The sequence below is a fragment of the Pagrus pagrus genome (assembly GCF_965226575.1).
Source record: "Pagrus pagrus genome assembly, chromosome: 9".
In the NCBI taxonomy this organism is placed as follows: Eukaryota; Metazoa; Chordata; class Actinopteri; order Spariformes; family Sparidae; genus Pagrus; species Pagrus pagrus.
This window is the reverse complement of record NC_140193.1, coordinates 20,141,814-20,165,127: the sequence shown is the minus strand read 5'-3', so window position 1 is coordinate 20,165,127 and position 23,314 is coordinate 20,141,814. Positions and strand designations below refer to the sequence as shown.

General features: G+C 43.5%; 1 protein-coding gene across 1 annotated transcript; it reads right to left on the bottom strand.

Moving 5' to 3' along the window:
- Positions 1 to 131: 131 nt before the first annotated feature.
- Positions 132 to 4,929, bottom strand: abhd13 (abhydrolase domain containing 13). The gene is made up of 2 exons (XM_084361478.1): positions 4,578 to 4,929; positions 132 to 1,619 (listed from the first exon to the last, which is right to left on the bottom strand). The coding sequence occupies exon 2, from the start codon at positions 1,583 to 1,585 to the stop codon at positions 530 to 532; it is 1,056 nt and encodes a 351-aa protein (XP_084217604.1). The 5' UTR covers positions 1,586 to 1,619; positions 4,578 to 4,929; the 3' UTR covers positions 132 to 529.
- Between the last annotated feature and the right edge of the window lie 18,385 nt (positions 4,930 to 23,314).

Sequence of the window (23,314 nt, the reverse complement as noted above, 5' to 3'; positions counted from 1 at the left end):
ATATTATTTACAGTATAGGCCTACAAATGATCAGTGTCTCGTTTTGTATATCAGAAGAAGTGTCTTTTTGATTCCAGTAGTAATTGGTTTTCACTGAAACATTGTAGGTCCTCGTATGGTCATTATACTCTGAGCAATTGTTTGAGTGATTTTTAATTAATTTCAATAGACCCATCACAACAAACTCGTTTGTGGTTGTGACAGTTCTTGCAGTGTGTGCATGTATGCTCTGGCTTCATTCATAAAAAGGTCATAAATACATGCATTCATAGCTGCAACTCAAAAGAACCCACGATGGCATTGCTAGCCTCTCTTAAATCCTTGAAATAGTCAAATCATCTTAACAAATATGTTACATTTACAGAAAGGTAAAAAGAGTGAAATAAAAGGAGAACCCAGACAAAAGCATAGAAAATGTACATTCTTTCCAAAAATCAGTAAAGTCCATCCAATCAATTTCAGTGACAGCCATCACTTCTTCCAGCCCATTACCCGTAGTCAGTCCCTGGCTGTTTTGTTTTCATTTTCTTCAAATAATGGTGACACTAGCTGAGGGCTGAGCGCTCTCCTCGTGGGCGTGGCTCTTCAGCAGGTCTTTCATGAACTGCTCCAAAGCAGCGAAGTAGCCCTGACACTGCCATGTGTCGTTGTGTGTCCCCTCTGGAAAGATAGCCAGGCGTTTAGTCCGCGCAGGAGACAGCTCGTACAGCTGTTTCATCATGACGGGTGGGATGAGCTGGTCCGACAGGCCGGACACAAACAGTGAGGGCATGCGGCACAGCGCCACCTGCCGATAGGACAGGAACTGATTCCTGTAGCACCACAAGGGCAGCAGGCGCATCGGCATGAAGGAGAAGAGCGTCGCTGCCATGTGGGGGATGCTGAGGAAGGTGTTTTCAACAATAATAGCTGCTACGCGGTGAGGGTTGACAGATGCCAAGCGCACAGCCACAGCGCCCCCCAGTGAGCGGCCAAACAGTACCACTTTTGTCTTGTCCAGATCAGGACGCGTCATGACGTAGTCCAGTGTGGCCTCTGCATCCAGGTACAGCCCATCCTCACTGGGCTCACCCTCACTCTTTCCATAGCCACGGTAGTCCACCAGCACCACGTTGGCTTTCAGATTGACCAGCATCAGCAGGGCGTTTGGCACCCTGTGACCAATATTACCTGCGTTGCCATGGAAATAAAGGATAGTAGGTGGAGCAGAGGAAGTGGGGCTGCTTTGATTGCCAGGGGCAACTCCAGGAGGCGTGTCCCCTCCTGTGTAGCGAAGCAGGATGAGGTTAAGCTTCACACCGTCCTTGGTTCGAATGTACACATTCTCATGTGGGATTCCTGTTGGCATGGGAACGTAAAGGCGAGAGGACGAGGGCTGATCCGGGAAGTAGAGAAGCACATCCTGAAATTTGTAAAGAATACCTGCCACGGAGGCTAGGATGAGAGCTAGGAGAAAGAATCCTCCGTACAGGTGGAAGGTGAGGATGAGGGCCAAAAGGGAGACTCGACAAGCACCCCAAGACCAGGAGGCCAGAGTCAGGGTACAACGCTCCATCGCTCCCCACAGCCTCCAGGGCTTCTCCATGGCTACGCAAGAGCTGAGTCACACGACACACACTCTGTAAATACAGACAGAACAAAGAGAAGGGAAAGTGGTTGAATATAAATGCACATGATCACGAAAAGCATCTAAAAAAACAGTTTTAGTTAATCTGCAGTTGGAGTCAGAAGTTTACATACACTTTTAGTCATTAAAAACTCTTTTTTTACCCACTCCAGAAATTACGTGTGTACAAACTTGGCAAATCTGTCAACTTTGGGCATGACCAAAATTTTTCCAGCAATATATTACAGAATACTTCACTTATTATCCACTATATCACAAAACCATTGGGTCAGAAGTTCACATACAATAGGCTGACTCTTCCTTTAACAGCAAAATTCCAGAAACTTATGTCAAAGCTTTCAAAGTTTCTGATAATCGCTAATTGCCACAATTTGACTCAATATGAGGTGTCTTCGGATGTATTTCAAGATCTCCCTTCAAACTCCGTAACTCTTTCCTTTGCATCATTGTGATCTCAAAAGAAATCAACCAAGATCTCATAAAATCTTTCCAGAAACATCTCCAGACATCTGGTTCATACTTGGGAGCATTTTTCAAATGCCTGTAGGTATCTCATCTATCTGTACAAACAATATTGTGCAAGTACAAACACTACATCCTACTTCCTGAGCTGTATGACGGCCGAGTAATACCGCTCAGGAAGGCAACACATTCTGTCTCCTAGAGATGAATGTTCTTTGGCACAAACAGTGCAAAACAATCCCACAACTAAGGACCTTATGAAGATGCTGGAGCGAAAGGGTACAAACGTATAGATCTTTCTCAGTAAAACAAGTCCTATATTAAAAGAATGTGACAAGCCGCCCAGCAAATAGCCACTGCTCCAAAACCACCATAAAAAAGTCAGACTACGGTGTGCAACTGCATATCAGGGCAAAGATCTTCTTTTTCGACAAATGCCCTTTGGTCTTATGAAACTAAAATTAAAATGACCATCACTGTGTTTGGAGAAAAGCTTGCCAGCCAAAAAAACACAATCCCAACAGCAAGCAAACAAGAGGGTAGCAACATCATGTTGTGGGGGTGCCATGCTACAGGAGGGACAGGAAAATATATATATGAACCAACATCTCAACACATCAACCAGGAAGTTAAGGCTTGGTTAAAATGGGTCTTCCAAATGGACACACTTCCAAATTTGTAGCAAAATGGCTTATGGACGCCAAAATCAAGGTACAGGAGTGGCCATCACAAAGCCCTGACCTCAACCCAGAAGAACATTTGTGGGCAGAAATGAAAGACGTGTGCAATCAAGGAGGCCTACAAACATGTCTCTGTTAGACTAGCTCTGTTGGGAGCAACGGGCCAAAATTATAGCAAATTATTTATTTATTATCATGGTGAGAAGAACTTAGTCTACTAAGTCTACAAGAAATGTTTTACCCAAGTGAAACAATCTAGAGGCAATGCTACCAAATACTAACAAAGTGCACATAAACTTCTGATCCACTGGGAATGTGATGAAAGAAATAAAAGTTGAAATAAATCAATGGCTTTAACATTATTCCGACAAGTTGCATTGTCAAAGCTCCTGCTAGTAAGATGGTAATACTGACGCTTTGAGATTGTGAGTCTGGTCGGCCGTCATCCAAAAGAGTCAGAATTTGCATGTATGTATGTATGTATGTATGTATGTATGTATATATATATATATATATATATATATATATATATATATATATATATATATATAAAACCTTAAAATCCTTAAGTGCCAAGCATTGAATAGTGATGGGTGGATATTTACGTATTCATAAAATATACATATTATTTAGGTTTATCTTCTTTATCACCAGCAAAATGTATGTAAATCTACTTCATTGAATCACCTCTATTATGAAAATATTATATGAATCTATATAGATGCAAAGCTAGCAGTTAGTGCAAGGCCAACTTAACTGTCTCACAAGAGGGGGTTTATAATAAATACAATAAAAGCACTTAAATAAGCAGTATGTACATTTCATACTGAAGTAAAACACAATTGCTTCAAACCAGTGGACCTTACACAGTGGCAATTAAAAATGTAGACTGTTTGTCGGTAACAGCCATGAATTTAATAACACCCTCATCATCCTTGATGCTACTGATTCTGTCACTCAGATCACTCAGCAGCCGGGAAAAACACCATTCCCATCCTGTGTTCTGGGAAAAGGGCAAGAAAAACCGTCTATCTACTACAATCCTTTCACAATTACAACTGCATTAAGTCCCAACCATTGTTTGTCTGGCAGCTGATGGAAGTGGCTGTCACAACCCCAGGATGGCATATTTTCTTCACCATCTTTCCCTGTTATACCTCAACCTGATTAGATGGATCAGGTGTGTTTGCCAATTTAAGAGCTGTTGGGCTCCAACTCTTCAACTGAAAACCCAAACTTTGTCTCATTAGCCTCGGGCAGTAGAAACAGATGTAGCAGGTAGCCTACAGTATGTAGAGGTGGGGCTCTGCAGGACCAGGACTGAGCACGACTTCAGGGAATACGTTACATTAATGATAACTGTGCTGGAAGCAAACTGAGGAAACATTTATAAATATTACAAGACTGGAAAGTGTCCTGGCCCCACCCACAATGAAAAGATGGTGACAGCTACTGTCAGCCTGGTGAAAAACACATACGAGTAACGTAAGGAGTGCTTTGACAGTTAGCGTTAGCCAGCTAACGTTGGCTAGCTAACATTTAACGTACCCGGCAGCTATCACTAAGCCATCAATTTATGGGCTGTCAAAACAAGCTGTCAAAGCAGAGACAGCCGTACACACAATTTAGACGTTTTTGCTGACAATATCATCGAACTAAGCCTTTTAAAATTCACGTCAGCTTACTACGAGTTAACGTTGGCTCCGTAACGGCATGCTAACTATCAAGCTATCTTTTGCTCCTGTAGCTGCTAGTGCTATCACTTTAACTGAGCCACCTATCTCCTCTACATGTAGCCACATACTCACCCTTCTCTCATTTTTGGCGCCTCAGCTGCATGAAATTTTTACAAAACAGTAACACATAGACAGTCCTGTCACTGTCATTCAGCTCCGGAGCACTTCACTAAATTAATAACGAAAGTTAACCGGTGTGACCGTAAGGTAACTGTCAGCAGGAACCGGCGAGGCTAGCTCGTAGCTACACAGCTGGTTAGCATTACTAGTGTAGCCGTCATGAGTTCCGTGTTGCGCTCAAGACAAGAAAAAAGGTTCCGCAGAAGAAACTTCTTCGTCTTCCGCTGCTTCTTCGAGTATCCACAAGTGTCGCATCACTGCCATCTTGTGGAGTAGGCTTATAAGTCAAGTTCTACAATTTCTGAGTTGTCAGATTTTTTTTCCATCATGTCCTTTCTCTCTTGCAAGTAACAAGCACATCTACAGTTTTTGGAGGCTTCCCAATCCCAGAGCTGTTGCCATCCATCCATCCACATGCATTTATGCACCTACATCCCAATATCACTAACTAATTTTGAGTAGTGTACATCAAAATTACCACATAAGCAGGAACCCAAACGAATGTGACGCCAGTGCCTTGATTTATTAGTATTTAATGCATTATTTCTGATAATGACTCCTGGAGATTAGACTGGATGCATCTTATTTAAGACTGACCGGAGAAGAGACTCACTGCAGACCAGAGCTTAGTTGGATTTGTTTAACCCATCTTCATCAATAAATATTCTGGTATTGGCGTATATGTTGTCTGACATGAGCCGATGTGAAAACTTTCACTTTAAAGCTTAAATTCCCAGTGAAGTTTATTCATTTAGTGCACTGATGTTATTTTGCAAATACAATCTATTGTCAAACTGTACATAAGTATTTTTGTTAAAAGTGTTTGAGAGCCACATTTGAGGAATCATTGCAAAATTGTGTTTATCTAAATATATACATACATATACATATACATATACATATAGATACTCCCTAATACCAGTATCGGCCCCAGAAATCCAGCAGGTAAGGCTCTGGCTCTAGTATTATCTGTACTGGATCCTTTGATCCATTGCTAATTTACATTCCTCGCAACTAAAAGACTGACTCACTAAATCTGAACTTTTATTTCTCTGAATTAATTCCAAATCTACAAGTTTCCAGTAACCACACAGGGATTATATTTCATATCAGAGTTGGAAAGGATTCATTTTAATACTTCCAAGTCTTGCTGCTGCATCTGCCATCCTTGATGTTCTCTTCTTTTTATCTCCACCAAGGAGGTTGTGTTTTCGCCCATGTTCGTTTGTTGGTGGTTGGTTTGTCAGCAGGATTACACAAAAACTACTGAACAAATTTCCACAGAACTTGGTTGGAGGATGGAGTGTTTTGCAACATTTTCATACATTTTTAAGGAAATAATGCATAGATCTTGATGAAAACCGGGCATATTTAGGTGTCTGATATCTATGAGTGAATACGATTTGATGTGGATGAGAAAATAAAATCTGGATCTAGTGGATTTTAATATGTTTGGATTAGGCTTGATTGAATTAAAGGGGACTGTTGTGGCATTCTAGTTTGGTTGGGTGTCCACCTTCATGACGTGTTGGAATACAGTAATAAAGAGAGCAGCAACCAGTGCCACTGTCTCATATCAATCACACAACATTCACAACCTCCTGTCATGCACAGCACAGCATGCTGTTGTTGAAAAAAGTGGACAGTCACCCCCGCACATGCTATTTGATTATTCTCCACCAGGTGGTGCTCTAATACAGAATATAATCCACATATTTCCCACAGTGAAGGATAGTTTTACAGGTTAAATGTAAACTCCACATGTTATAATTACTGGGATGTTTAATAAATGACCAACAACACCCTGGTGTAGCACTCAAATAGACAAGGGACTGTAGCTATTAATCATGAATGACATAAAGCCGAGACAGGATTATTTTTTCTGTTGATGATGGCCCACAAGAATCAGCCCAAACCACAAAAGAGCAACGTTCCTGCTGGAGTAATCAAAGTGTTGTAATCCACCCATCTTCTCAATCATGATCCTAACAGGATCTGCCACTGTTAGCCTGCTGCAGTGGTCTCAACAGCGGACTATAAAAATATATATGTTTTTCAAGTGTTGGTGGAGTCAGAATTGACACATCACAGCCTGCAGAAGTGGGTCAAATTGTAGATGTGACAGCTGTAACACTCTTGGCTGCTGACTGGTAGTGTGAAAGAAAAGATGTCCTTGAATGGAATGTCCCTCGATGAAAGGACAGTGAAAGCAGAAAGCATGTCAGCGAGCACACGGCGTTCATCTTCGGTCATCCGAGGTCGACAAATTAACAAAGATGAGGTAACAGGATTTGAGCTGACTGTGACTGCGTGCACTCGCGCTGGCAGCGACTCTACATGCAACCAAATGATGATCTCCCAAAATAAGCAGAAAATGAGCAATGTGAAGCACAATGCTTGTTAGGTGCACATTTGGATATTACACGTTGCTGTTTTTCTTCTCTTTATAAGATGCCTGCTGGTTGTCGCTGTATTTAACATCTCGCTCACACTCAGCGTGACCTTGGAGGAGACAGACAGATTATGTGCAGACTGGCACAGCTGTTGGCCGCTCAGCTCTGTCCTTGAAGTTCCTCTGATTCGGTGGTGTCGAAGTCGGCATCACAACCATAGACGGAGCACGCTTCTGTTCCCTGCGATAGAAAACGTCACAGGTTACCAAAATTAGGTCAGTAGCTATACACCTTGAATCAGCATGTGTTGTAATTATTGAGACAGAAATGCTGACACCGACAATAGTGAGCCTTAAAGCTGCAGCACAAATGCAGTTGAGGAGAAGTTTGCTGGGCACTACGTTGGAAGAGGTGGTTATGAGGTGACCGTACGATGATGTGATCGCTGTATATTGTGTAATTCGTGCCCATATACGGTAGGAAGGTGGGCAAAATGTTATGAAATTGATATTCCTTGTAGTAACTTTAACTCATTGCTCTGCACCCTGCAGAGTTCAGTCTTTTCTTTCACTCGCTTCCAAAACAAATGCATGTGCTATCAAGCTCTACCACAGGAGGCGGTGGTGCTCAGACGGCTTTTGTCCACAGGAAGCGCCAGAATAACACAAAAAGGTTCCTTGGAGCTGCTTTAAGGTATATCCATTTGTGTTTTGACATTGGTGACAACCACCAGAGGCCTCTCCTTCTTACAATTCCAGCTGCATCAGCCCAACACTTGTGATTGTCATACGTAAATATATTGCGTCACATATTGCTTTGATAAAAGTGAAAGTCCTCCCTATGAATAGCGCTTGAGTACAAGTCTTTGAGTAGCTGATATTAAAAGTACTTAAACATCAAAAGTACAAGTAAAGGTAAATTATACATATCTTTACTGTATGTGCAGTATATCAATAGTCGACCAATAATTTGCCTCCAAAATGCAGAAGAGTGGAAGTGTAAGTAGCAGAAAATGGTAATACTCAAGTAAAGTAAAAATACCTTTAAATTGTAAAAGTCCATTTTGTTTGACCAGTGTGAGCGGTCCGTACTGTGCTCAAGCCCGGTACACTTTCTTGGCCCTGGCATGGTTGGAAGAGGTGTGCTTCGGTTGCTCATGCACGAGCACAAGCAATGGTACGCAACGTGGACGCTTATGTACAAGAGGTACTCAGGCCCAGTTGGGGCCGGAGCAATGTGAGTGCAGGTCAGCGGGGGACTAGGGAGGAGGAGGACAATCGTGCTTCGGTACAGTACGGAGCAACTGGGCCAAGTGTGAGTGCACCCTTAGTTACATTCTACCACTGCTTGAAACACACAGATGGTTTTGACACACGTGCAGATGTTTTTATATGGTACTTTGTCCTGTGTTGTTGCTAAAACACCCACAGAACTCCATTTTACTTGGAAAACCCAACCTTAAAAGGAAAAGTGGTTTCTTTGAACTACGTGAGTGAGGACTGAGGATGAGGAACTGTATATTTTCGACTTGATCAGATCGACTTTAAGATCATGTCCATGTTCAAACTCTATTCATTATTCAGACTCTGTCGAAAGAAGAGGGAAAAGCTAATAACAGCCCCGCCTGGTAGGTAGGAGGTGCAGTGTCGACATGGTGCACACGGGCACATGCACACACACACACACACACACACACACACACACACACACACACACACACACACACACACACACACACACACACACACACACACACACACTTGTCTCTTTAGGTTATAGGGAGTGCTGCATGCTGATGGATTCAGCTTATAAGAGACTGACAGCTGGCAAGTTCACTCTCTCCTACCTACGACCCAATTACCTTTGACATGTCAGTCAAAACATCTATTACACACACACACACACTCAAGCTCTCATACACACTTATAGAGCCACACACTCTGGCTCCACTCCTCTATTCCCACGACTCAATTACTTGATATATGGCACTTTAAACAGCTGGAGGGCCCGAGCTCAATAATACAAAGTCAGAGCTGCAACAGGACTAGGAGTGACTGCGATGACCTAGCTGGGGAATATCATATCATCAGGCCAAGGGACATGCTTATCATTCACCTCACGCCACGCGCCCAATGGCCGAGCTATTGATACACTATTGATTTCTCGTCAGTCAGCATCTTTTATGACTGGCTGCAGCGACTTCACCCCTTCGCGGGCAAGAGTCGCCATCGTCGCATTTCTGCTGGCTTCGTGAAAGACGTGGTCGAGCTCGTCTGACATCATCGTGAGTGATGCCTCTTTGATTTGCAAGTCACTGAATGCCATGCACAAGGTGATAGATGTGGTGTCCATGGCTACAATGTAAATGTGTTGTCACCTTGGAGACGGAGCGTCGCTTTGAGTCAGAGAGGGACAGCTACACGATGGCAACTCTTCATTTTAAACACATCGCAGAGGAGGGGGCCGAATGAAGCCAGAAGTTACCTATTAGTGCAGCACAAAATGATGCTGCATTTTTTCCCCCTTTCACGCTGATTCATAATTAACAAAGTGAGAGCTGCTGTAGCTCCTATGGCTCTATTATAGTGTCAATCAACATGGTTTAATGAGCTTGTACATTGTACATTGACTGCATAGTCAGCTGGGCGAAATAGGCAGGCATACCTGGCATTGTGGACACGCAGCAAAGAGCGCCCTATACGCTGCCTGCGAGGAATAAATTGGGTGGAAACTGCTGTATGTCTCAGGCAGCAATTAGGAGGCCTCCTGTGGGGAAGAGGCAGACGTTTAATAAAGGCTGCATTTCCCTCATTTCCTTTGCAAATAAACCTTCTGTCACACCTATGATGATATCTATCACTCTAATTAACCCGCAAATATAGGCGTGTGCGTACATGTGTCTATGTGTGTGTGTGTGCGCTTCTGTGTGAAATGTGGGCGCTATTTCAAAGCAAAGCCGTTCAGTGAGGTAATGAAGGAGTAGTTACATGTTGACTGGACACGCGCCGGATCTGAATGAGGTGATGGGTTTTGTGTGATGATGAGCTTGTAGCTCTTTCTCTTGACACATCTCACTGTGTTTACTCACCACGATGGAAGGGTGACACCACTCTGCCCGAAAATGCTCCGAGCATATCCGCAGCGTCTTTGTGCGAGTTTGAATGATCTCATCTAAGTCATCATTAATCTTCCGGTCTTTGCCTAACCTCCTCTGATGGTGGAGACAGATAATTAGCACATTTGGACAATGTGCCAAAAATAAAGATGAAAAGATGACTTTGAGAGAAGGCTTTCTTTGGCCCCTTAGACACTTGAACAACCGCCACGGTGGTAACATCACTTCCCAGAGCTGCTAAATCAAACAGCCTTGAAGTTGAACTTTTTTTAATGCGGTTCATCTAAAAATTCCATCTTTTGTTTTTGGCAGTCTTTGTGTCTGACCTTGCTGCCACATGGTTACAAAAAAATGATTCCACATTTTTTGGAAATGTGCTCATTTGCCTTCTTGCAGAGAACTAAATGAGAAGGTGGATACCGATCCCAAGGTTGTGCATTAAATTTGAAGCAAAGGGACAATTAGCACAGCTTAGCATATAGACTGGAAGTCTATTGTCGGGTTGTCTGCTATCAACATATTGCACTTTTAAAGCAACATAATATCTTACTTTAAAACAACAGTCATAAAGTCATTTGGGCGGTACACTGACTTGTGTTAGGGAGAATGGTGCCTCTCTCATTTCCTGCGTTTGCTTGGTGTAACTTGGGTTGCCAGGTATGATCTCTTGTGAAAAGTGCATAACACTTTACAGCACATCAGTAATTTTTGAGAAACTTGATCATATTATATTGAAAAAAGTGTTCTCTGGTTTCCCCTCAGATGTCCTCCAGCAGCTCGGCCTCATTTCTTGGTGATTTACGTTGTTTCCTGATGGACAGCTTTAAGTATCTGCTAACTGCTGCTAACTGTAGCTGCTGTCAGCTTTAAAAAAGAACGAAAGAGTAAGAGGTCACGATGCAATAGATCCCCAAACCCGCTGTCCAGAATTTCAGCCGTACTCATCTGGTCACCCTCGTTATATATGATGTACTTACATGGTTTGGCCACTACGAAAACTGGCTTCGAAGCCTGATGCTCTTCCTGGGGGCTTGGGCCAGGCACAGTGACTTCCTGGATTCTCCGCTGGTTGCTTGGTAATCTCACTGTGGCGGGAAAACTCAAGCGACTCACTCCAACCAACCACTTCTCTGTGAGACATAGTTACGTCAAAGGACTGCGACCAGATACGTGTTAATTAGTGAGCTCTACAAGACCATTGGACAGAGCCAAGCCTGCTGTTTCCAGCTACCGCATGAGTGACGGTATCGATCTTCTCATCTCACTCTTAGCAAGAAAGCGAATACTCATATTTCATGAAATGTCAAACTATTCCCGTGAGGCATAATCACCTCAGTTGCCACCACCGCAGTAATCATCATCCTCATCATCCCCATCATTATTAGTGATACAGTAACAGCTAGAGCTCCTCATGTTGGGATAAGCCAAAACATGTTTCTCTGTGAAGGCCATTTTCTTTTCCAAAGGAGGTGCAGCCATGAAATAGTGTCAGCAGCGAGCCATGTTTGAAAAAAGTGCAATATCAAGGGCATGCTGTAATTACAGTGTGTTCAATTTAGCCTGTGGAGACTTCAGCCTCTGCAGAGAGAAGTAGTACCCGCTGTCCTTGAGAAATGCAGCCACATTGTCTGAGTGAAGTCAAGAGGTTTGTAAAGGTGGTGGAAACTGTAGGAATTTGAGTGCATATGTAATCGCCGTCCACTTAAATAGCAAATTCACTCCATTTAGGGAAAGCTCTGTCACTTTGTGAAGGTCAGTCGGACCAGTAATAAGTGATTGTTGTGAGTTGTTTTGGGAGATCAGTCCTGACTGAGCTGATACCAGAGGACATGTAGACTCTGGTCGCCGGTAGGGTTGTGGTCCAGATGAAAGGTTACTGTTTCATCCTGTGGGGACGGAAAGGCCATCTTTCATTTCTCATTTCATAAGTGTGCATGTTTGTGCACGCGAATGTGGGTTTCTACGGGTAAGTGGATAATCAAAAATGGTAGGTTTAAAAGAAAAGATGGAAGAAGCTCCTCCCAGATGTAGGCTTTTGACTTTTGATATGAAAACAAGATAACTAAGGCCAATAAATAGTGTTTTCATAATACAGAAGTTGTGTCCGAAGTTCACAAATTTCAAAAGTAAACCAAAATTACCGCCATGTGTAGAAATAACAGTTTTGACGTTATGACGTCTACGTATTGTGTTGCACAGATATATAGCTAGAAGATAGCATGCTAACTAGCTAGCTCTGGCCTGTCTCGGTCTAAAGCTCCTGCGTAGGTGGTGTGAACACCAATACTCCCCCAGTGCTCCGAGCCCGGTCTGCTAGCTGAACGGCTAACTAAGCTAACTAGGTAAGGGCAGCTAAAGTAAGCAGAGTTCACCTGTGCCCTGGTGATATGCAGCCCTGTAGTTGATTTGAGAATGAATTTGACTGGTGGCCAATTCTTACATATTGCACCTTTAACCATTCAAAAGCCTTCACGCTCGACAAGACATGCACTGCCAAAGAATGAGGGTTTATGTAAATACCCAATATGCAAACACACTGTCATTAACTATCTTCATGTGATGCAGCTGGGAGAGGAAGGCACTTATTCATCTGTGTCAGTAGGTCATGCTCTAAACAGATCTAACTGAAATTGTGTTGCAAATAAAGGCTAATAGCCCGGTTGGGGGTAGATAGGTCTCCTGACACCAACACATTGCTTCATGAGCACTCGAGATGTAGCAATTATCAATCCAATTAATCTGGTTTTGAACACACCGGACTGACAGACCAATACCAATCATGCTCTGTGTGCATCACAGCATGTCAGATGATGATGTAAAATGACCTGGGAGTAATAATAGCACTGCATGTCATTTTCAAATGTGAAATGTGTAAAAATTCAAGGTATCTCCAAAGATACCGGCGGCAACATATTGCCAGTACACGACACCTGCTGCTCTTTTCTAGCTATCCTCGGCTGTAGCTTGCTTATATTAACTAGCCAGCTTCTAGCTTATGTCTGAGGTAGCTGTGGAGCCAGAGGACCTACAGTTGTCTGGACCAAGACCCCTGGATCACGAGGGGAGTCATCGCGGGAATATTTTCCATCTTACTGTGTATATTGAGGATTTGTTTGGACCAAACTCGATGCGATTCTAGAAAGACAAACCGAGACTGTGTTGGTGAGTTTCATATCGTTTATGTGGAGTTCGAAAAAAAGTGTTTGACGATGAGTTAACGAGGTCGTTAAGCTCGTCTGTTCAGTAAAAGAAAGAAACTTGAATTCAGAAGGCGCATGCTCTTATTTTTATGGATGGCAAGGAAAATTAATGTCATAGTTTTTCCTTTTTGACATTTTTGTGAGTTAATTTTTCTTCATTTCATCACATTAATGGCCGCGAGAACTTTAATAAAAGAATTCAAATAAAATGTAAGATGTATTGAACTCGCTGCTCGTCCCAGCTGAAACTACGTGGGGCTATCAGACTATCACTTCCTACGACAGACAGAGTAATTACTAGATAGGATGGGCAGGGGCTAGCTGGTTAGCATGCGTCTTTGACATCGCGTCAAAACTGTTGTTTCTTTGCATTCTGTTGATTCACTGTTTGATACCAAAATTCTGGATATATCTTACAAATATATCTATCTACAAATTGCCCCTTTAAACTGTTGTGAATTCAGCCGTGCACAGAACTCCAGGTAGACTCTGCTGCATATAAGGGACCAGAGTGAGAGAGAGGGTACAAGAATGATTGAGAGGAAGGGCCAACGTACAAGTCCATGTGGTGATCTACGTATGCGGCTTCATATATCTCTCCCTTTTCGGTCATATGACCCTGTAGTAAGTCAGAGTAAGAGCCATTGCTCAGGGAGACTTGTGATTTAAAGACAAGAGTCCCAACCTGTGAATCTGGACAATATATCACTGCCTCCCCTCCTCGTCTCCCCCTCTTTATCTCCACACTCTTAGTTGTTGTCTGTTCCAAGCTGTCTCTCTCTCTCTGTATTGTCTGTTCTCTCTTTCTCCCCCCCCACACACACACAGTGAGACACACACACACACACACACTCCCTGGCACCTCCCCTCCTCACCCCGGAGGCCCACACAATAAGAGCTTAATGAAAAGGTACTTTACACTGGCGGCTGTGCACTGGGGGAGATATCCTTAAATGTCACTGTTAATGGGAGGAATTAGCGGCGAGCAGGGTGTTCTGTATCTGTGTGTGAACGTGTGCATCCTGATGACAGGGTGCGATACCCGGATAAATGAGTTATGGCTTATTCGTGCCGCTGTGTGTGTGCGAAACAGTGCACATGTGCATGTTAGCTCGCCACCCAGCAGTATATAGTGGCAGTTCACGCAGGTTGATTTATGTTCCCCAGGCCTCGACTCTCTGGACCACGGCCTGATTACAGTGTATCACTGCAGATACAGCCATGACCCCACTGTGACCCCATAAAGCAGCCCCCCCGCTGCATGACGGGAGCTCGCAAAATCGCATGATGCCGATCTTCTCTCGGGCTGATTGATTTAACTATAGCCATAATTTCAGCATATCATTTATTCTCCCCTAGTCTCCTTCCTGTAAATCGAGCATCTCCGTGGTGCAATGCATCACAGCTCCAGCGAGCCCAGAGGACCACGGCGAGGATTGATGTTTTTCCACGGATCATTGCTGAGAGGGTCTGCTTAACGGTTGCAGCGATGGTTTACATGCTTGATAGAAAGGTGTTGGAAAAACTGAGGGCGGATCATGTCGCCGCTGTCTTGTGAGCTCCGCTGATGAAACCGCTGGCACACTCAGCTGAAACACTGTGTGCTTTCTCAAACTCTGGTTTTACACTGAGAGACCCAGTACAGAATTTATCACTTTTGACCTTTTCCTGAACTTTACACTGTCTGTGGCAGATATTTACAGAGCCTCACAGAGAGGGCCATGGCTGATGGAGAGAGAGAGAGGGGGAATAAGTGTCCAAGAGAGAAAAGAGGATGGTTTTTCAGGAAGGAAGGAGGTCATGAGTGATGCAAGCCTCCTCCACATCAGCAGCTTTTAGAGAGCAGTTAGCCAAGCCGCAAATAGGCGGATAACACAATTAACAGTGACACAATCTTTGCATTTAACATGGTCCCAGGTTAACTGAATTTACAGTGGCGCGTCTAAAAAGCAACTTGTGAACAGTCGCTAATGGATGTCACTCCTCCTTTGATTGTCTCGCCGAGGCGCAGATTTTAGATTGCCAGGAGAAGCACAGATGTGTGCTGTGATCAGAAGTAGAGCAAGCCACCACAGGGAGAGAGGGAGAGATTTGCACGTGACTGCTAGACTGCAGAGTGTGTCTGCAAAGTCATCTGAGGTCGGCCAGTCTGTGTGATGAGATGGATGACGCAGAGTATAAGGGCTTAGGCCGAGTACAGCACAGTGGCCCGCAGGCCCGGGCTCTCACACACACAACACACCACCTTGCATATTAGATTAGATAGCGATTGAACCTTGGCTTTGTTTGCAAACGAGGAAGCTACACGGGGAGTGTTGCATGAGGAACTAAGCTGCATGACAATAAGAGTCCGCAGGCCGATAGCAACTCTGCGAGGGTGGTTTTGGGCACGGTGGTGGAAATGTCAACATGCTAACATGCTCACAATGACAATGCTAGTATTAGCAGGTAGACTCTTCACCATATTTATTTATTGTTTAGCATGTTAGCATGCTAACATTTGTTAATTAGCTTTGTGATTTTATTTTGTTCATTTATTACACTAACAGTGTAATAATGAAGCAAACTCGTCACTCATCTCCCAGCTGAAACTATCAGATTATCACCTCCTACGGTAAAAAGTAGTATTACCAGACAGGACGAGCTGGGCTAGCTGGTTGGCATGCTAACTAATGACATACATAGACCTATTTGAGTCTGTTGATAACGTTTTTGAAAAGTCAGGTGGTCAGCAAATTTATTAAAACTAAAGGTGCTATTTGTAAAGTTGAATTTCGTTGATTTTTGAGTCTCATTCCCAACTCGCTTTGCGATTGTAGGACGGGTCGGCTGTCCTTGTACATAAAAGATCTTCTTGAAAGTTAAAAAAGGTCAAAGTCCGCACCAACAGAAGCTCCTCTCTCCCACAGAAAACACTGCTCCTGAAATGCCTCGCCAGTAGCCTCCTCTTTCCTTCCGTGACTTTGTGACATCACACTACGTCACCATGTCCCATATTTACATAATTTATGCCTAGTGGCTAGTTGGCACGTAATAATTGATTTAGCACAGCTGCTCTTTTGTTGTTAGCGGTGCCGGCTCAGGCTTAAAGAGACAGGAACTTAAACAGAGCGTTACAGACAGAGGGGGATACAGTGCTGCAGCACTGGGCACTATGAGAGAACTGATGTGGTTTTTGAGCATTAAAGCATGTAAACCTAATCTAGTAGTAACCCAAAATAAAATTATGAACCTAAAAATGAGCAAAATATGTCTCTTTTGATACCTTCTCTGTGCTGAAATCACAGTTATGTTGGTTTGATGACATATATTGGGTGAGACGATGTAGTCTACTGAGCGGTTTTAGACAAAACTCTATGGTACTGGACTATCTTCTCAACAAACTGTGACTCTTGACTTGCAAAATTATCTTTTAGATTGACCAACATCAGATGCCCCATGGCACCTTATGAAAATAAGGTGCCATGGGGCACTCTCCGTACAGACAGGTGCAGCTGGCATGGCTATAAATGATAACTTAGCTGGTCATGTACCAAACGAGAGGCAATAATGCTGCCAAAAAAGCAGCGATAGCACATTTATTATAAAATAAGTCACTTGCTGATATTTAGTATCTGATCTAAGCAATTTCCCCAGTACATCATTTTTACAATTACACAGTAAGACAGTGATGACATGAGGGAGACAGATTAAAAAGAAGACATTGGTATGGACCTGTGTGATTAGCCCTGTGAGCTGTGTTTCTACACAGTGGCAGGGACCGGTCGGTGTTGTTTTAAGGCTCAGCTACTAACACTCCAAGCAGAATTGGGGAGGAGAGGGAGGGAAAGATGAGGCTGGGGGATTGGAGCAGAGCAACCCTGGCCTTTTTCCAGCCCCATCCCAGGCACAATCTGGGTAGTAGCTGCTGTTTCTTTATTCCTGTGAACACACCACTCCTACAGGATGTGCGGTGACTGGATCTCGGCGCTGGATGCTGCTCAGGCTCCACGTTAGCCAGAATTTGACTTCACTCCCAGGTCTTCAAAGGCTTCAATATAAATTTTTCCCCCCCACTTTCCTGCTGGATCCAGGGGCAGACATATCCCTTTCATCAGGAGGTGCTTTTCTCTGACAGCACAGATTAGAGAGAGGCAAATGCATTTAGAGACGCCAGGCTCGTTTCCTTGCTCACACACTGAGCCTTTACCATGCTTTGCATTAATAAATGGCTCATCCAGAGTCTTCTGTCTGTTGTCCCATTAAGTTCAGCATATGAAATTTTTTATGTAAGCTCACGTCACATGAGGAATATTAAGTTCAAGTGATACCAACAGCAGCAGGAGTTGACGTGAAGGTAGAGGACTGGGTGGATGGACAGATGGGAGGGAGTGAGGTGCTGTCGGTCCAGCTCAGGTTGATGTCGACAGCAGGGATGCTTGGTGACAAAAACCCCTTTGGGCTGGGCCTCAGCTCTCTCTGCTGGAGTGTGGAGCGTCACTCTCAGCCCTTTAGTTCCTGTAAATCCTGCCTTCTGCTGTTTACACTCGGCCTAAAGCTGATGTTACAGGAGCCTGCTCCTTCCATCTGGAGGAAGCAGGGACAGGGTTTTGGCAAGACACTCCTTGAAATCAAGATCTCCTCAGAAATGTGCAAATATATCTCTGGTTTGATTAGACATGTTGTAGCAATGGCAATGGCTTTTTTGTTAAAGCCACTTCATGTAGACCAGCGGTTCCCAAATAGGGTGTTGTGGCACCGCTAATCTGCTTTCTTGGAGTGATTGGTACCATTTATCATTCATTCATGATGATCTAGTTTAGCAACTTCATCCATTGAATATTACCAACACTGTGATTATTGATTAGCCCAATTAGCTCACGCTTCTGCAGCCAAAATTGCCTCCAGTGACTTCCCCAGAAACTGGAGGATACCATGTTCACCATGTTAGTTTAGCATGTTAGCATGCTTTACATTCTAATTAGCGATAAACACAAAGTGCAATAAAGGCAAATGTCATTAGTTTAACCAAGCCAAAGTGTTTCGAAATTTTGACCTGATGGTGGCGCTGAATGAAAGTCAGAGGATCATCAAAGTCATTGGTCATCTGGGATCCATGACTGTCCGAAATTTCATGGGAAATCAGCCAATAGTTGTTGAGATATCAATCCAGACCAAGTCCGACTGACAGATTGACAATGCTACCCTGGAGCTAGGCTACTAGCATGGCTAAAAAATTAAGACATTTGTTCAACAAACATTGTAAAGAAACAACAGAATAATGCTGATCACAATCAATTTAAAAACTGATTTTAAGTCAAACGTTTAAGATAATTTCACATTACAAATCTTGCGCTAAAAGCATCTTGCTTGTTGCTCAAAGAGACAAAATCTTTTTAAATTGTTAACGCTGTTAGAAATACAGTAAGAAAAGTTAAACCCGCTATGTGATTATTGTAACACCAGCCTCCTGGTGGTTTCCCAGAGAGAGCGACCATCCCCTGTGCAGGAGATGGTGTAGAGACTGTGAGAGCATTAAGATACAGTCTCAGGCCAATAGTGATGTAACATCAGGGTAAGAGGGGATGGAGACAAACACACCCTCACACATACGCAAACACATTTAATCATGTTTTGCATGTATTCAACAGTGTTTTGTGAAATATTGCGATAGTTTTATCACTGGAAGATATTGCTTGCTTTAAATATGGTGGTTTGTTCAATACCTAAAATTAGATGTACATCATCAGATGGCACTGAGAGGGTACAAATAAACTGTTAAAGTTACTAGTCAAACAATGCTAATAATAAACACAATACAAGGGGCTTGACATCAGTAGATTTGTGTCTGACACAAACAGGTCTCCTCTGCTATGTATTTGTATTCTGTATGTCTCCTTGTCAGGGTGAAAGCTGCCTTCCCTGACAGACACTTTTCCTTTGAAGCTGGAGGCTGGGTGAACGCACAGATCCAGACTGCATGGTGGGAATATAGGCCAGGAATCCAGGATCATGGATGTGGGAATAGGCAGTGTCCTTGGGAAAGTGAGCTGTGTTGATAAGCCGCGGAGGGATTCCTGGAATGGAAATGGGTTGAGTCAATCGATCAGAGGAGTAAAAGCCTGAGGCGGAGCAGAGGTGGTGCTGGGTGAGGGGTTGAACTGCATGATGGTATCTCCATCATTGGCCTAATCTCCCACGATTGCAGTGACCAATTGAACAGTCCGAACAATTTGTTAAACCAATAAGGCTTCACATAGGACCGTACCAGTGAGCCTGCATATTTAATGCAATTTATGGAACATTATACGTTATATTGCTGCTGAGTATTTGCGATACAGCAGTGACACAGATATGCAATACATACCTTTTTTTTATCTCCCTGGCAGCCATTGGCTCTCATTAATTTCTCTGTGGTTGAACATATGTGTTTATATGTTTAAAGTTAAGAGCTTGGAACGACAGTCGTCGCCATCTCTTTTTTTTTTTTTTGGCGCCAGAAATGACTATATTTGGACAAGAGAGTGGAGCTGGGGAGGAAACACATTGCTACTCCTCTATCTTGATTGGTTCTGACTGATTTTTTACTCTAAATGGGACCCATGATTTACAAAATATAATATATAATTTACATTATGCAGTAACTATTATATAACTATTGCTATGACTGGATTTCCACACTGAAGTTACATGATGACAACTGAGAAAACTAATTTCGCTGATGGAGATGTCTGGAGATGAGATGACTTTGAATTAATGTATTTTTGTCAAAAAGGTCAAAAATCAACTTTCACCTTCAAATAATAATGATATTAGCACTGCGGCACACACTCAGAGCAGCAGAACAACCACACATGAGCCTAACACAAGACGAATGCGCACTTGTGCACACACATGAACACAAACATGTCTTTGCAGGTTGTTCTTGAGTGGGATAATGCACTAACCTTATACCACACATCCACTTGGGACAGTAAGCCCGGGCTGAGGGTGTTGTCTTCCCTGACCAATCAGGGCGGCCGAGCCTGTCTCCTTCTCCCCGCTGACGTCAGACGGATGAAAGCGCAGAAGGAGACTGAGAGACGGAGGAAGACGGGCTGATGGTGAGCGAGAGCTTAAGGAAGAGTCACATCGGAAGAGTCGCGCGGGGTCAGCTGAGTGGGAGAGGAAGGATGCAGAGAGATGGTGGCAGCAGGAATGAGGAAAAAAGTGAAAATAGAGGAGGAGAGAAGAAAGATGAAGAGCGTGCATCTTAAAGCCAGCTGTACAAGAGATGTTAAGACATATAGTGACAGGCACTTAAAGGGGCTAATTTCCAAACTGACAGTGCGGAGGAGGTGTGAAGATTGTGGATTTGACACAAGTATGCACAGTTGGCTGATGTCACGTGTCGTCTTTCTTTCACTCCATTCTCCTCTTCCTGTGATTGTCAGTGGGTCCAATCTCCTCCCTGTCTCCCTCCATCAGGAATGCTGACAGCTTGGGAAACACACTGCAATGATGAGATGGTGGAAAGAGAGGCTGGTTATACGCACATCACACAGGTGCATGGCTATCAAGCATCATGTGAATGAAGCGAGGAAAACGCTAGAAAAGTGCACAGCTCTTTAAAAAACACACCCGGTTTAGTTGCCACAAACACCTCTGGATATGTCCGCAGCTTGGCACCAAAATAAACCATTACCTTCTCTCCATTCAATGATGAGATAGTGAACATTCAAAGCACAAAAAGAAACTTTTTTTTTTACAGAGCCAACACTGTCAGCTTCAGTTTGAGCTTCTTGTTTTGCACAAGAGAAACAACAGAGATCGTGATTACTTTTATCGCTCAATCAGAATCCGTCTCTTAAAAAGCTTCAGTCAGAGGACCGAAAGGGCAAAAGAGGCCTCCAGTTGCTTATTTTTGATTTGTTTACACAACATTTTAAGACAGACGTTTATTAATAGATGGTCGAGACTAATCTGACTTGCACAAATGTACTTTCCAGTGCCTTTGACAAGCCGGACAGGACAAGGACGTAAAAATAGATACAATAGGAGTTGTGATATTGAATGACGCACTTACATTGTGCTTTAGATTTCATTTTTATTGCCTTTGATTTAGCAAGAGCTACTGTATCAGTGCAATGAGATAACACAATCAGCTCTACACATGTACTCTATGTCCAGAGAGCACACACACACACACACACACACACACACACATGCACATGTTCCCCTGCATGGCTCGAGGATGAGTCATGTCTGCCAGCCCTTACTGTTACTGTGATGGCTCCAGATTTAAGGGCCAGCAATCTACATTCATCTCACAGACATACTCCTCCTCTCTCTCTCTCTCTCTCTCTCTCTTTCTCCCTTACACACACACACACACACACACACACACACACACACACACACACACATACTTATACAGGTAGGAAAGTGTTGGGATTGGTGTGAAACCGACAACTCTCTGCCGTAGCGAACACACGCATTGCGTATGTTGTTGATTGGCCACCTCTCTGGAGCTGACATAAGTCAGGCGTTCAGCCCTAAGTCAGGCGTTCAGCTCGAACCAATCAAAATCTCCATTTGGAAATGGTATTAAGAGACTGCTGGCCAGGTCCCTATAGCCATATGTCTGCCAACATGGTGAGGGGGGGATTCAGGCACACACATGCAGAAACACACCGCAGGCAGGGTCAAAGATGGAGCATGAAATCGAGCCACCTCAGTCAAAGGCAAACTAAACAATCCCAGCCGAAGTAGGACACCTTTCCCCGCGAGGCTTGATCACAGCATCCTGCAGTGACATAATATGTGAGAGAAATGAGTGATGAACGAGGAGCATTCAGGCAGCCGTAGCACCGACACAACAGATGTTTGCCACAGCACAGTCCACGGTTTCAAATCTTGTTCATGCTCCCACCAAAACAATCCAGGCCCTGCATGCTGGTGAACTTTCAGTCACCATCAGGATCAGGGGTGAATCTCAGGACGGGGAGGTTCAAAAACATCGGGCAAATTGAATCTCCTTTTGTGAGCACCTGCTGACATTTATCAGCAAATTATGTTATTGACAAGACTTGTTCTCTCCACTCAGATGACACCACAAAAATGGCTCTGCATTACTGACTTTCTGATTTTTGTTTTTTGGATTTTTACTTCAAACAACTGTGGAGTGCACTCAGGGGAAGGTGCAGTTCCATCATCAACGCAGTAAGAGGCAATAAACACCTCTTTTTGTTGTGTTTGAGGGCAGCTGTGCAAAGTAAACCTGTGTGACAGGATAAACTCCAGCTTCCTAAAGTGGTGAGCTGAAATCCAGAACGTTTCCATTTAATTTCCCTTACTGTTCAATATGATGCTCCATCACTTTTATTTTTTATTTTTGGCAGAGGGACACTGGCTGCACTAAAACTAATTGGATTGGTGTTAGATGGGCACTTTTCCCTCTCAACAACAAATTGTAGAATAAGCTGCCTTAAGCACATATTAATCAGGTAATCATCTCTTGTCTTATCCCCAGTATACAGCCCATTAACATTAAGCAACAGTCTGTTTGGTGGCACTCCAAGCCATGCACACTGACAATGATTAGTAGTTTTAAGGACAAGGATAAATACTGTAATTTACTTTCAGCACCCTTAGAGCAACCACCTATGCCCCCCCCCCCCCTCTCTCTCACACACACACACACACACACACACACACACACACACACACACACACACACACACACACAGGAACATTACACATTGCATATAGGGCCATACTGTACATGTGTTTGTTTTAAACACACTGACCAAACACAACTGATGAGAATGGACCGTACAGGATGCAGGTACATGATATGGTTTAAACCAACACGCACAAATCTTGTGCTTGTTCAGCTGCGTCCTGCGTCACATGTTCACAGGTTCAAGCCTGACTTGTTTTCACTAGTGCTGTCAAAAGCCTTAAAGCAGCACTGTGTAGTTTTTGAGAATACATTTAAAGTCAGAATTTTAATATTTACAA